General features: G+C 35.1%; 1 protein-coding gene across 1 annotated transcript; it reads right to left on the bottom strand.

Annotated features, from left to right (window-relative positions):
- Positions 1–2,503: 2,503 nt before the first annotated feature.
- LOC109017264 (class V chitinase-like) lies at positions 2,504–3,872 on the bottom strand. Its single transcript, XM_018999562.1, has 3 exons — positions 3,420–3,872; positions 2,901–3,080; positions 2,504–2,806 (listed from the first exon to the last, which is right to left on the bottom strand). Exons 1-3 carry the CDS (start codon positions 3,870–3,872, stop codon positions 2,504–2,506), a joined length of 936 nt encoding a protein of 311 aa, XP_018855107.1.
- Between the last annotated feature and the right edge of the window lie 10,195 nt (positions 3,873–14,067).

Below are 14,067 nucleotides of genomic sequence, written 5' to 3'. Positions count from 1 at the left end.
GTAGAGATGCCCAGTTCCGCGCCCGGCGCTTACGTGGCCAATCATCCTCTAGTCCCCGCCAGCAGAAGGACCATGGAGTCTGCACGAGACTATCTCGTCCGATCCCACTATCGCTCAGCGACAATCCAGGGGACGTCACTCAGTATATTACGCTCCCGAGTGACTAGAGGAGCTCCACTGAGATAATGCCCCATCTCGGCTTGGGGTCGTGATACACACGCACCCAATAAATCATTACACACGAAAACTCAGTTTCCAATACACATGAACATGAATGCGATACACAAAAAAACCCAGTTTTCCTTTACAAACATGATAATGCATGAAATTATACAATGTGCATGTACCGACACTAATCAACAACCAATAATTACCAACCCAAACAAATCCAATCAACAACTCTATTCAGCAATCCATCCGACCCCCGTACTCCTTGGACTCAGTCCGGCAAAACCAATCAACAGTCCAAATACAGTATAATATGTTAGTACAAAAATACATTTAATTCACAAGAATTCTTTGAAAAATACTTACAGCGCTACATAGCAATTTTCGGAGGATCACAGAGGTGCAAGAAGTGAAAATGCAGCTGCAGAACAGTGCCAAATGCACTGTGGCCGTGGGTCTCAAATACCCACTTTTGAACAGGTGCAAATGAAGACTCGAGAGTGATACAGTAGGGCCTAGGGATGTCGGTGAAGCTAGTGGTGGTGGTGGTTGGTCGTGGGTGGCGGCGTGGGCTGCGTGGGCGGCGGTAGAAGATCAAAAATCCCAAAACGGAAATGTTGATGAATGTGCTTCACCAGTGACTGATCGGAGGTGGGGTTGGGTCCAATGGATTGCTAGGAGGTCGAGGATAAAGTGGTGAAGAGATGGTGGCCGGAGGAGGTGCGACGGTGGCGCTGGAGTGAAGATGACGCCGCGGCTTGAAGATGCTCATGGTGGTTAACGGCGGCGCGAGGAGGGCTAAGGTTGGTGGGGTGAAGTCGCCGGTGGCTGGGGGAGCTGGTGGGCTGGGCGGTGTCGATCACCGTAAGCTCCCGGTGGCGGGCTGGGTGGATGAAGGAGACAGACGGAGAGAGGGAGAGAGAGTGCGTCGTGCGCGGGAAGGAACCAGGGGAGAAAGAAAAAAAAAGAAAGAAAGGAAAAGAAGAAAAGAAAAAAAGAAGAAAGAGAAAAGAGGAAAGAGAAAATGTAGGGAAAGAAATGAGATCCAATCCTCACATCTTGGGTTACAAAAATGATCCAACGGAAACGATTTTAAAACAGCAAGTGAAATAAAATAATTCAAACGCAGTGATTAAAATGAAAATAAATAATTAACCCAACAATAAGTTAATTTAATTTGAGAAGAAATTTAAAGGCATAACAATAATTAATTCAGAGAAAGTACTTCAAAAATAATTTTCGTAAACTAAAAATCATAAAAATAACCCAATTAAAAATCCAATAATTTTAAAACAAGAGAATACATTTTTTCGAATAAATAAAAATAATCATTCAGTAAAAATACACTAAAATACAGAGTGTTACAGCTCCGCCCGAGGAGTGATTTTGTATCACTCGTTTTATTGAGACTAGTAATATATTTATTTTGGATAACTATATAACTTTTTAAACCACTTTTAGTAATATTTAAATAGTGTTTAAATTCTGGTACTTAGTCGACTTAATTATCCGCTGCGTTTTTATTATATACTGTTGCATGTACACACACTTGGCACTATCGTTGGGATGCGTGACGGTGTTGTTATCATCCTGGCAGCTCGATTCCCGCTTTTCCTTACATGGGGGTTGGGGGCACCACATGCCTAGTTAATGGTGTTTTTACTTACCATTAAACGCCGACGTACGAATGTTATAGCTAGAGATATCACGTCCAACATGATGATTTGGTCACAAGATTAACCTTATTGATGATAATAATAATAATAATACACGATTCTATAATAATAATATTACACACAACGTAGGTACTACACAGCATGATATATAGCCAGCAAGCCATTGGCCTTATTGTTGATAATACAAGCAACTTATAATATGTTACATATATATTTTAACAGAACTAGTATTAGTATTAGTACTAGTAGCAGTATTAGTAGTAGTACTAGTAGTAGTAGTACCTGGATTGGTAATCGCATTATCCCATGCTGGATATATAGAGATTCTTGTTTTCCCAGCGTTTGGCTTTGGTGAAAATTTATTTACAAAAGTTATCGTCACAAACGACCTAACAGACCTATCAAGTTTCATTTGCTACACATAATAAAAATGAAAACACCAATTATATATATATTTTTAGTATAGTTGATATGGAAATTAATTAACCTTCTAAACCAGTGGTATACTGTACTTGGGTGTGTAAAAAATAAGGTTTATTATTAAATAGATTTTCTCAATTCTAAAAGCATTTATACTTTTGGGTGTGTAAAGTTTTTTTTTTTTTTTTTTTCAATAAAATAGATCTTATAAATCACCTTAATAGTTTTGCGAGAGTCCATTAATTGTCGTCATCGGTGGCCAGATGCCATGCAAAGTAACCGCCCAAATTACGAGTCCTTGCCCCTCTTACCCTTCCAAAGATGCACAATGCATCATCATAATCAATCCATTTCTCCCCATTAATTTCATGCCAGTAAACAGCAATATAGTTGCTATCATACACAGTTTCATAAATACCCCTCCAGAGTTCAACTTCTTTCTGGACATCTCTGTAGGCCACGGGGTCTATCTTTGCTGTATTAGCCGGTGCAAAGAATCCAGAAAAGGATTTCGGGTTGAGTATTCCATTCTTATACTTATACTTTGTTGGTCACAATCCCATTCTTAATCCATTCTTCAATGCCTACCCTTCCGCACCTGGCTTTTGGAACCGGTTGAGTATTCCATGCATGAACCGGTCCAGTCTCCTCGGGTGATGAGTCAGACTTCGGAGTATAGAAGTCAATGGCCAGTACGTTGATCCAGTCCAACTTTTCATTAATAGCTTGAATGGGATAATTGAAAGTATTATTGACCGAATGGTAAAACACTGCTGCAGTAAGAAGCAACGGCTTTGTCTTTGTAAAATTCTGTAACTTCAAGAATGAGAAGAACAGAGGATTTGAAACGTAAACTAAAGATTGAGAACAAAATTCAATAGAAAAAGATTGAGATGAAATTCTCTATGAATCTGTTATTCTTTAGAATTGAATTGATAATACATTTACAACCCTTCTATTTATAGACACGTATGCTAACTAACTTCACTTTACAGAAGATATTTATTTAATACTCTAACTAATTATCACATTTGCATTTGGATTTAATTTCACTATCATTTGGAATTATCTCATTTTGCACTCTAACTGCACTTTTCTGTTTAGCTTCTTTTGACTTCAACTCCAAAGCTTCAATTTGAGTTTGTATATTCCAACAGTCTTCTTGACTTCTTTGTCCACTGCAGATCGCCATTCATTGAGGAAGTGACTAAGCTGGTCCTTCTGGTCGTCATTGGAGGGGTACAGCCAGCCGAGGTCCAGACCATCGAAACCCAAATCCCAGGCTAGTTCTATGGAGGTCCTTATGAATGTTTGACGCTTTTCTGTATCTGCCACCACTGGAGATATCGGAGAGCCTTCACCACTGATGGATAAAAGAGTTTTCACTTGAGGGCATCGTACTCGAACGGTGTCGGTGAAGGTTCGGAATTGATCCGAGTATTGCTCAAGAACGGTACTGACCGTGCCATCATCGTCGACCTTGGCAAAGCCAGCATAAAGATGTGTGAAGAGTTCGGAAGGTATTTTTGATACTGGCCAGTTGAAGTCACGCCCGAAAAACCAGTATCCGGATTTCACAACAGAATCAGTACAAGCACTGAAAGCCATTCGATCGAGGAAAGGCGAATTAAGCAGGTGTACGTAGTTACTATTTTCTTTTTCCGTCTCGGGGGTACGAGTGGTGGTAGTTGATAGCCATGTATGCTTCCACATTTTGATGACGTGGATAAGAAGAATTTTAAGGTGCTTGGATTGACATTTTAAAATTTTTCTATATTAAAAAAAAAAAATTGAATTTTTCTATGTATAAGTAAATGTGTTAACCTATTATAACTTTAAAAATCCACAAGTATCGGTATATATGTTGGGTGTGTATCAATTATTTTTTAATATATTTAAAACACCAATTATATATATTTTTTAGTATAGTTGAAATGAAAATTAATTAACGGATGTTTTCAGGTCGGGTGCACAAACCCGCCAATAACAGCTCGGGTTGCGGGCCTAGTGGTATACTGTTGGGTGTGTAAAAAATAAGATTTATAAATAGATTTTCTCAATTCTAAAAGCATTTATAATTACCATTATTTAAGAAATACATGATGCATGATATACTGAGGTGATCACTTTTTATATTATATGAGATTGTAAAGTATTTTTCCAATAAAGTAGATTTAATAAATCACATTTAGCCGCAATAGTTTATAAGTTTTACGTGCATAATTTGAGAGTCCAATTGTCGTCATCGGCGGCCAGACGCCATGCAAAGCAACCGCCCAAGTTATTTCCCCTAACCGCCTCCTTACAACTTATTTGCTGTAGGGCATTTTTGGAAATGAGCCTAATGGAATTAGAGAGAGAAGCAGATCACGAGATGGGGAAAATTGGAGCTAAAAAGAAAATGTATGGTCCTAGGAATGTACGGAAAAGCAAATGAAAGGGAAGTGGTCCATCGGAGAAAACATACATGAAATTGGGAGTCCACCAGTACTAGTCTTTTGCAAGATAGAATGATAGAACGAGACAGTCCATAGACCGTCAATAAAAGGTATTTTCTGTGACAGTTTCTGGAAACCGTCACTAAAGATAGAATGAGATTTTTTTACGTTCCAACATATGGGAAATATACGTTCGAACGTCACATATATGTTCGAACGTTATGTCTGTTTACGTTTGAATGTAAAATGTTTTGGCGCAACCGTTCACACGTTATTAATTAACGTTCGAACGTAAAAAGTTTCCGCCAATGTTCGAACTTTAAGTAATAACATTCGAACGTTCATTGTAAATTTAAATTAAATGACTTTAATTTAAAAATTATGTAGTTTTTATTGTGCATAATTTGTGAACAAGTCTAAAAAATTGAATTGTATATATTTATATATACACAATTTGTAATATATAAATATATATTTATGTTTATATATATTTGAAATGTAGTGATTTAGTATTAAAGTTGAAAAATATAACATCAAAGAAGATTAAAAATTGAAATTAACAAACGATAGAAATATTCAATAATATTTTTCATTACAAATATTAAAAATAAAATACAAGATTTAATAAAATGTAGTAAACAACAGTAAGATGATAACGTTATCCGCAAAAGTCGAACTCCGTACCTCCTCAGTCAAGGTATCAACCTTGTCGTTGAGGATAGTTACACGATGGGTGAGTTCGGCAACAGACGCCGATATAGCCTCGAGCGATCGATCGATCTTATGATCGATATGCGCAGTCAGCTGTGAGATGACCGCATCAACCCAAGCAGGCCGCACATCTCCTGCAGATGTGCTGACGTATGCTGACTACTACTCCCGACATGACCTGGCTCAGGCTGCGTCGGAGGAACTAGATCCTCTACAGGGGGTGGCTGACGTCCCCTCGCCTGTCCAATGCTACGTCGATGCGTGGTCATGTCGAGGGGGCTCATCTGATCTTTGACCCGCTCCTCTGCCTGGGTCGGCACTCCCCGTGCAAGTAATAGTCGGCTGATGAGGACACCGTATGGGAGATTATCCGTGGAGACGATGCTCGCCTCGTAACGGATCATCTCAAAGATGTGCAGTGGCAAATCTATAGGATCTCCACGTGCCACTCGTATCAAAAATTGTGCCCGAAGCCGACTAAATGTGGTTTTATGAGCCACGGGATCGACATTTGTTGCAACAATAAGATGCAACATGCGAAAGAAATGCAGCAGATGGTTCTGGTTGAAGGCGTTCTTCTGCTCGATCTGCATGCGGTCCCTCCTAGTGAGAATGTAGAAATCCTCGTCTCGGTCATCATCCCAAGCCTCGACGCCAGTATCCTCAGCCTCTGACTGGCCTGCATCTCTGGCTGATGCTGACTCAAATGCCTGGCCAGTAGATGATGTAGAAGTGCCTACATCCTCACGGGGTGTTGAGTGTGCAAATGTCTCAACTCCTCGACGAATTCCAAGTTGCTCACCGATGACATCTGGTGATACCTTAATGGAAACACCGCGTATAGTCACGGTGTGAGAGGATGCATCATGAGGCATGTCACACATCTCCATATAAAATTCTTGAACCATTGAGAGGTACACCTTCCCCCTCAATGTGCAAATATTTCCCCAGCCTCTACTGAGGAAAATATCTCTCAGGTTCGTCTGCTGCCAACAGAGTTCGTCGAACTCATTAATCAGGACCTCTTGCTCTACCATAACAGTACGAGCTCCGATACGGGCAGTGTCCGACGTGGCTCCTTCCCTCCCTCGTTTCCTAGTATGCAGTGGAAGAGCCATATCCTGAAAATAGAAAAGGAAAAAAAATTATTTACATTAATGCATTTTTTTGTATTAATTTGAAGCTGCTCTGCATTAACGTTCGAACGGTAAGGATAAACGTTCGAACGTTAGTTTATACGTTCGCACGATCAATAATGTAAATAAATTGATGTTCGAATGTAAAACATATACGTTCGAATGTAAAACATAGACGTTCGAACATAAACAGTAAATAAATATTGGCCGAAGTACGTTCGAACGTTTATGTTTTACGTTCAAACGTATTTGTTTTACGTGTGAACGTAAATACGAACATCCGAACGTCGAAGTATGAATAACGTAGAAAATCACTACGTTCGGACGTTATAATTAAACGTCCGACCGTATGTGATTTACGTTCGAAAGTAAAATATTAACGTTCAGACGTATGTCGTTTAATAATATTTAGAGTATACATTAAACGTTTATGAAAATTGATGAATAAAACGTCCGAATGTAAGAAGGTTACGTTCGAACGTAGAAGTCATAACGGCTCTGTAATTTAAACGTCGTACATTTGAACGTCTTGGTGAAACGTTCGAACGTTACAGCGCAGAGCTGAGTCGACTCAGCCATTATTGAAATCTCGAAAATTTCTCTACAAGGTTCCAAATGCCGAAATGTCACCGTAGAAATGAAGTATACACTTCAAGAAATATTTTTACGGTGACTATTCGGCCAATGGCTGGCCGTGGTGGCCGGAAAATGAAGTTGAATATTCGGCCACCACTTATCCGATTTTAAACAAAAGTCAATCCAAATTTCAATAAAATATATGTTATTTGAATAAAAGATGAATGCCTACCTTTTTGTGACAGTTGTGGCGGAGTTGACGGTGGCGGTGACGGAGGCGTGGCGGCGTGCAACGTAACGGATGTTTGTTGATGAATAGTTTTGGAAATGTCGTTTTGACGTTCGGTTTTGGCCTTATATACACATAACGTTCGAACGTAATTGTAATTACGTTCGAACGTTTGTCAATTTAATTTCAAAAATAATATCTATAATATATTATATTATCAATGTTTATGTATTATATTAAGATGTTATATAATATTATTGACAATTAAGCCAAATTGGTTTGACGTTTGTGAGTACTTGTTATACTTATAAAGTTTAGCAATTTGTTTATACATGTTGTTGTGATTTTATGCTTACTCTTGAAATAATTGTGATTATTGTTTGTAAATTTTGTGAATAGTTTATGAGTTTATGAGTTTATGGTGTTTATTGATAAATTAATATGTGTATAAATATTGTTGTAAGAATATTGTGCCTGAATTCTGTGATATGGATTTAATACATAAATATTCTTTATTATATACATTTAAAGTATTATACTATCATACTATACAATGTAGTATATAGTTATAGATATATACAATGTAATATATATATTATATTATAAGTTAGTATATAAGTTAGAATTTAATAAGTAACAATTTAATATATATCCTTAAGATTTATATATATAGTATAGTTTATATATTATATACACTTATGTTCTCATTTAAAGTATTATGCTATCATACTATACAATGTAGTATATAGTTATAGATATATACAATGTAATATATATATTATATTATAAGTTAGTATATAAGTTAGAATTTAATATGTAACAATTTAATATATATCCTTAAGATTTATATATATAGTATAGTTTATATATTATATACACTTATGTTCTCATTTAAAGTATTATGCTATCATACTATACAATGTAGTATATAGTTATAGATATATACAATGTAATATATATATTATATTATAAGTTAGTATACAAGTTAGAATTTAATAAATAACAATTTAATATATATCCTTAAGATTTATATATATATATGGTATAATTTATATATTATATACATGATTTATGTTCTCATTTAATAAGTATAGTAGGAATAGTACGTTCGAACCATTCAAGTTAACGTTCGAACGTTAAACCAAGAGCGGGAAATTTCCCGCTCGATTAAGGTATCTGCGTGATTATTCAGACGTTCGGACGTTTATACTACACGTTCGAACGTTAATTAATGAAAATCACCAGAAAATTATGTACATCCGAACGCCAAATCTGTTAACGTTCGAACGTTAGTTAAATTAGTGCGGAAAATTTCCCGCTCAAATATGGCAACACTTTGATGAAATATACGTTCGGATGTCTTAGTTAGACGTTCGAACGTTCATCTGAAAATCTTAGAACGTTCGAACGGAAAATTGTGCTACATTCGAACATAGGGAAGGAAAGTGCGGGAACTTTCCCGCTACATTTTATGTTACATCAGAAGAAGGTTACGTTCGAACGTGTATTTTAAACGTCCGAACGTTCTGGGCGGGAAAATTTTAGAATATAACGTTCGGACGTACAACTTAAACGTTCTAACGTATGAACTTATATATTAGAACATAATCAGTACGCACACGGGAGAAACAGATCATTTCTTCTTCTCCCGTGCGCGCAACAGAGAGTGAGAGGGTTAGAAATTCCTTACGGCCCGAGGCTCTGCAGGGGAGAGAGAGAGAGGATTAGAGTGAGTGAGAGTTGAGTCTTGGTAAGAAAAAATTTTAATTTATTGTCCTTTTATGAATTTTATGATATTTATATTGTGTTTTTGTTATAGAATATTTCTAATAAATTAGTATTGTATTTTTTTGAAGGATTGGTTGTTTTGGGAAGTTGGAAGATTTTGATTTGTAAGAGGCTAGAACATTGTGAGTGCTAGGTATATTTCTAAACTTGAAATAATGTGATTATTGTTTGTATAGTTTGTAAATAGTTTGTGAATTATTGTAAAGTTTGTTGTGATATGGAATATGTTAATACATGTGGCATATTATTTTGTGAATATGTTAATACATGTGACAATATATTATGTGAATATATTGTGTGTTATTGTGAATATATTGTGATATGAACTTGAGCAATTTAAATTATTATTTGTGAATGACGTTTGAATATGTTTACATTGTTACAAATATATTGTCCTTAAGTTTTATTAATACATGTTTTGTGAATATATACAATGTTATTGTGAATATATTGTGATTATTGTTTGTATAGTTTGTAAATAGTTTGTGAGTTATTGGGAATATCTTGAAATATGAATTTGAAATATTGTGATAATTATGATAATTAAAATTAAGTAACTCTTTAAGAATTAAGTAATAACAAATAAAAGTAACTCTTTAAGAATTATAATAATTAAAATTATATTATAACCTTTGAAATTTAAGTATGATAATTAAAATCAGAAACTTTAAAAATAGTAATAATTAAATATTGATAATATAATTCGAAATTAAGTAATAACAAATAAAAATAACTCTTTAAGAATTATAATATTTAAAATTATATTAAAACTTTTGAAATTTAAGTAGAACAATTAAAATTATACTTTAAGAATGATAATAATTAAAATTTTAATATAACCTTTAAAATACTCTTCAATAAAAAAGTCTTGAACCTACTAAATAAGTAGAGTTGGAATTAAGTAAATATACTTATTTATTATAAACTAAAGAGAAAGAAAATAAGGATCAAATAGATTCTTATATAAAAATTATATACTTATTGTCTATAATAAATAAATAACTCACTCAATTAAGTATAACAATTAAAATTATAATTGTGGAATGATAATAATTAAAATTATATAATAATCTCAGAAATTATATATAACAATTATAGTATAACCTTTGAAATTAAGTATAACAATTAAAATTATACTTTAAGAATAATGATTTTGTACACAACGAGGGAATATGATCTTGAAGAAATGTTGGAATTTTAATTTGATTGCTTGACTGTCATAGTCTCTCCGGCCTTGAGAGTTGTCAAGGTCGGACAGTTTGTGACGGTTAAGTAATTAGACTAAAATTTAAACATTTGTTCAAGATCATTCTCCCTCGTTGTGTACAAGACACGAAACTTAGGGTCACATAATATTTTGTGAATGACGTTTGAATATGTTTACATTGTTACAAATATATTGTCCTTAAGCTTTGTTAATACATGTTTTGTGAATAATAATTAAAATAATAATTAAAATTATATAATAAGTTTTAAAATTATATATATCAATTATAATCTCTAAATTTTAGTCTAATTGCTTGACTGTCATAACTAAAATGTGATAATATAATTTGAAATTAAGTAATAACAAATAAAAGTAACTATTTACGAATTATAATAATTAAAATTATAGTATAACTTTTGAAATTAAGTATAACAATTAAAATTATACTTTAAGAATGATGATCTTGTACACAACGAGGGAATATTATCTTGAAGAAATGTTGGAATTTTAATTTAATTGCTTGACTGTCATAGTCTCTCCGGCCTTGAGAGTTGTCAAGGTCGGACAGTTTGTGACGGTTAAGTAATTAGACTAAAATTTAAACATTTCTTCAAGATAATTCTCCCTCGTTGTGTACAAGACACGAAACTTAGGGTCACATAATCTACCATCTCTCTTTAATTTAACAATATAACACTACTTGAAGGTGACATTATTAATGTAAACAACATGGAGACATTGTTAGTATGATTTTTTGCTAGATGCGTGTGACATTGCATAAATACCCTTAGACCCGTTTGGGAATCAGTGTACATTTATGTGTCCACTGATTCCTGAATTGTCCAGTGTGGACAGTTTGAGATTATATTATCTGTATTGTACATTTTTGTTACTCGCTACTTTCCACGTTTAATATGAAGTTTCGGTATCTTCTTCTACTGTTCTTCGGGTATACTGTTCGTAGGGTTACAATCCCGATATTTGAGCATGTATACTTGGAGAACTATGGGGAGGTGCTGTCGAAATTTCTACTAACGTGGAAATTAGTAGAGTGATGAGATTTGTGCAATATGGATAATATAATCTCGAATGGGATAGGACCAACTACCTTAAAAAAGAAGCAATGAGAATTGGAGCATGACATGCATGTGGTATTTTCAATATACGTGTTATTAATATATAGATGTTTTTAGAAATGGACAAAAATTGGATGCGTCCGGACGATAGACTTGGAAAGGATTACGTACCCTATGCACGTGGAGAGTCGAGGTGGAAAGGTAAGAAAAACGTGTCGGTTAAGGTGTTGCGGTATTTTCCCTTGAAACCTAGGTTGCAAAGACTATATATGTGTAAGAAAACAGCTAATGATATGAGGTGGCACGAGGAGAAAAGAGTTAAGAATGACGCATATATGAGGCATCCAACTGATTCACTTGCGTGGCAGTCTTTCGATAATCAGTACCCAGAGTTTGGGATAGAAGCTCGGAACGTGCGCCTGAGACTCACAACCGATGGATTCAACCCTGTTGGGAATATGAGTACAAGTATATCTATTATCATGTATGAACCTAAAATTATATATATGTTATATTGTGAAATTTTTAACTCTGGATAATGAAATAATAAATATATACTATTTCAATTGTTAGATTTTGGAACAACGTGCTCGTGATCTCGGATCAATTTCTTCTGAATTGTATGCATTGGCCCGTGGTCTCTCAAATAGAGCACTTCGATATACTGCATGCACGGTTCGAGGTTATAGATTCCATACTTTGGACCGTGAACGTAATAGAAAGACTCAAAATTGTGGTGTGTTGGTCGAGGGGAGTCATGGAACATATGATATTGACTATTATAGTGTCATACGTGATATTGTCGGATTGAAATATCTGGGTGGGTCTGTAACATATGTCTTTAAATGTGATTGGTGGGATCTAGGCGGTGGTCGGGTTTCGATACGTAGGGATAATTATTTTACGAGTGTCAATACTGCATCTAAATGGTACAAAGATGATCCATTTGTATTGGCTTGTCAAGCTACTCAAGTCTATTACTTGATTGATCCAATGAAAAGTGCTGATGAAGATGGTGGAGAGATAACTTGGCGAGTCGTACAAAAATTTATTCCTCGAAATATATATGAAGCAGGAACGAGTGCAGATTACAAGAATAGTGGAGAAGAAGATGACACTCCGATTGTTGAGGCATACCAGGAAGATGGAGAGGGTATTAACTTGTTTGTTGACCTCGGTGCACTCGAGTTGCTCCCCTTCTGTAGAGATGATGTTCCACCCGTCCATCTCCACCCGTCTGTATTAAATGATCATTTAATTCAAGTAAGTGAGGAGGAAGAAGAAGAAGATGAGTCAGAAGATGAAGACGAATCAGAATCCGGGCAGGAGGTAGATAAGGATGATGAAGAAGAGGTGCATGATGATGATGAAGATGTTATTGATGGAGATTTTGAAACAAGCATGGAGAATTCATCTGAAAATGAAGAATAAAAGTACTAAATATTTTATTCATATAACTAGGTGACTATAAAATATCTTCAATTTTCATAATTTCTTCTAATTAATTTTCTTTCATATAATTAATTATTTTCAAGAATGCCGCCAAAACGAGCACGAAGAAATGTGCCTCCGCCAAGTCCAAGTCCTGAATCCATTGAGGACTCTCCACTCGAGGAATCCGTTCCTGAAAATCAATCTAACACAGAAGAGAACAACAGCCAGTCGACACCTACCAGTAAGGAAATATTGTCGTTGATAATTATATATATAGTTAATACTTTTTTCTCAATAACTATATAATTTTAATTATAGTATATCTATTATCATGTAGTTGATGCATCTGCACGTCGCGGTCGTGGCTATACACGTGGAATTTCTCTTGAAAAAAATAGAAGACACGGTAAACTAAAGGTTACAATTCCTGATAATTCCACTGGAGGAGTGGATGATAGAGCAGCGGCGCTTTCCTCCTATATTGGCACAGTAGTTCAAGCTTATGCTCCATTTTATGTGCGCTCATGGCGAGATGTTCCGAATGAGATTAAAGAGCACATTCGAAGTCGTGTGCTGGTGAGTTTACTTTTCAGTACATTTTTTTCACCTAGATTAATATATTATATTTTTGACCTCATTCCTTTGTTAGGATGAATTCGTCCTTGACTTTGGCCGTAGCGAGGATTTGAGAATCGTGAATGAGTTGATGGCTACACTATTCCGACGTCACAAAGGACGATGTCATGACCACTTCAAGAAGTTTGAGACGTTGGAAGAGGCTGCACAGTCTCCTTTTCAGCAGATGAAGTTAGATGATTGGAGAAAGTGTTGTGATCTTTTCACATCTCCAGATTATCAGGTATTTTATATTTATATCTTTTAATTATTTACATTCATATTCGTTCTATATATATTATATGCATGTGTACATATTACAATTAATATTTTTAATATATTTTATAGCACTTGAGTTCTACAAATGCACATCATAGATCCGCTCTGACTGTCCATCATCGTGCCGGTTCAAGGTCATTCCACCGTCTTGCTGAAAAAATGGTAATTAAAAAATTATAGAATTCATTTATTTTCCTGATATTCTTTCTGATAAATACTAACATTATTTTTTCAAAATTGTTAATATTGTCGCTTTGTTAGAAACGTGATGATCCTGAAAATTTTTCCCTCATTCATGTCTATGCTGCTGTTCA

The sequence above is a fragment of the Juglans regia genome, chromosome 6 (assembly GCF_001411555.2).
Source record: "Juglans regia cultivar Chandler chromosome 6, Walnut 2.0, whole genome shotgun sequence".
Taxonomy (NCBI): domain Eukaryota; kingdom Viridiplantae; phylum Streptophyta; class Magnoliopsida; order Fagales; family Juglandaceae; genus Juglans; species Juglans regia.
This window is presented reverse-complemented; position numbering and strand designations above follow the sequence as displayed.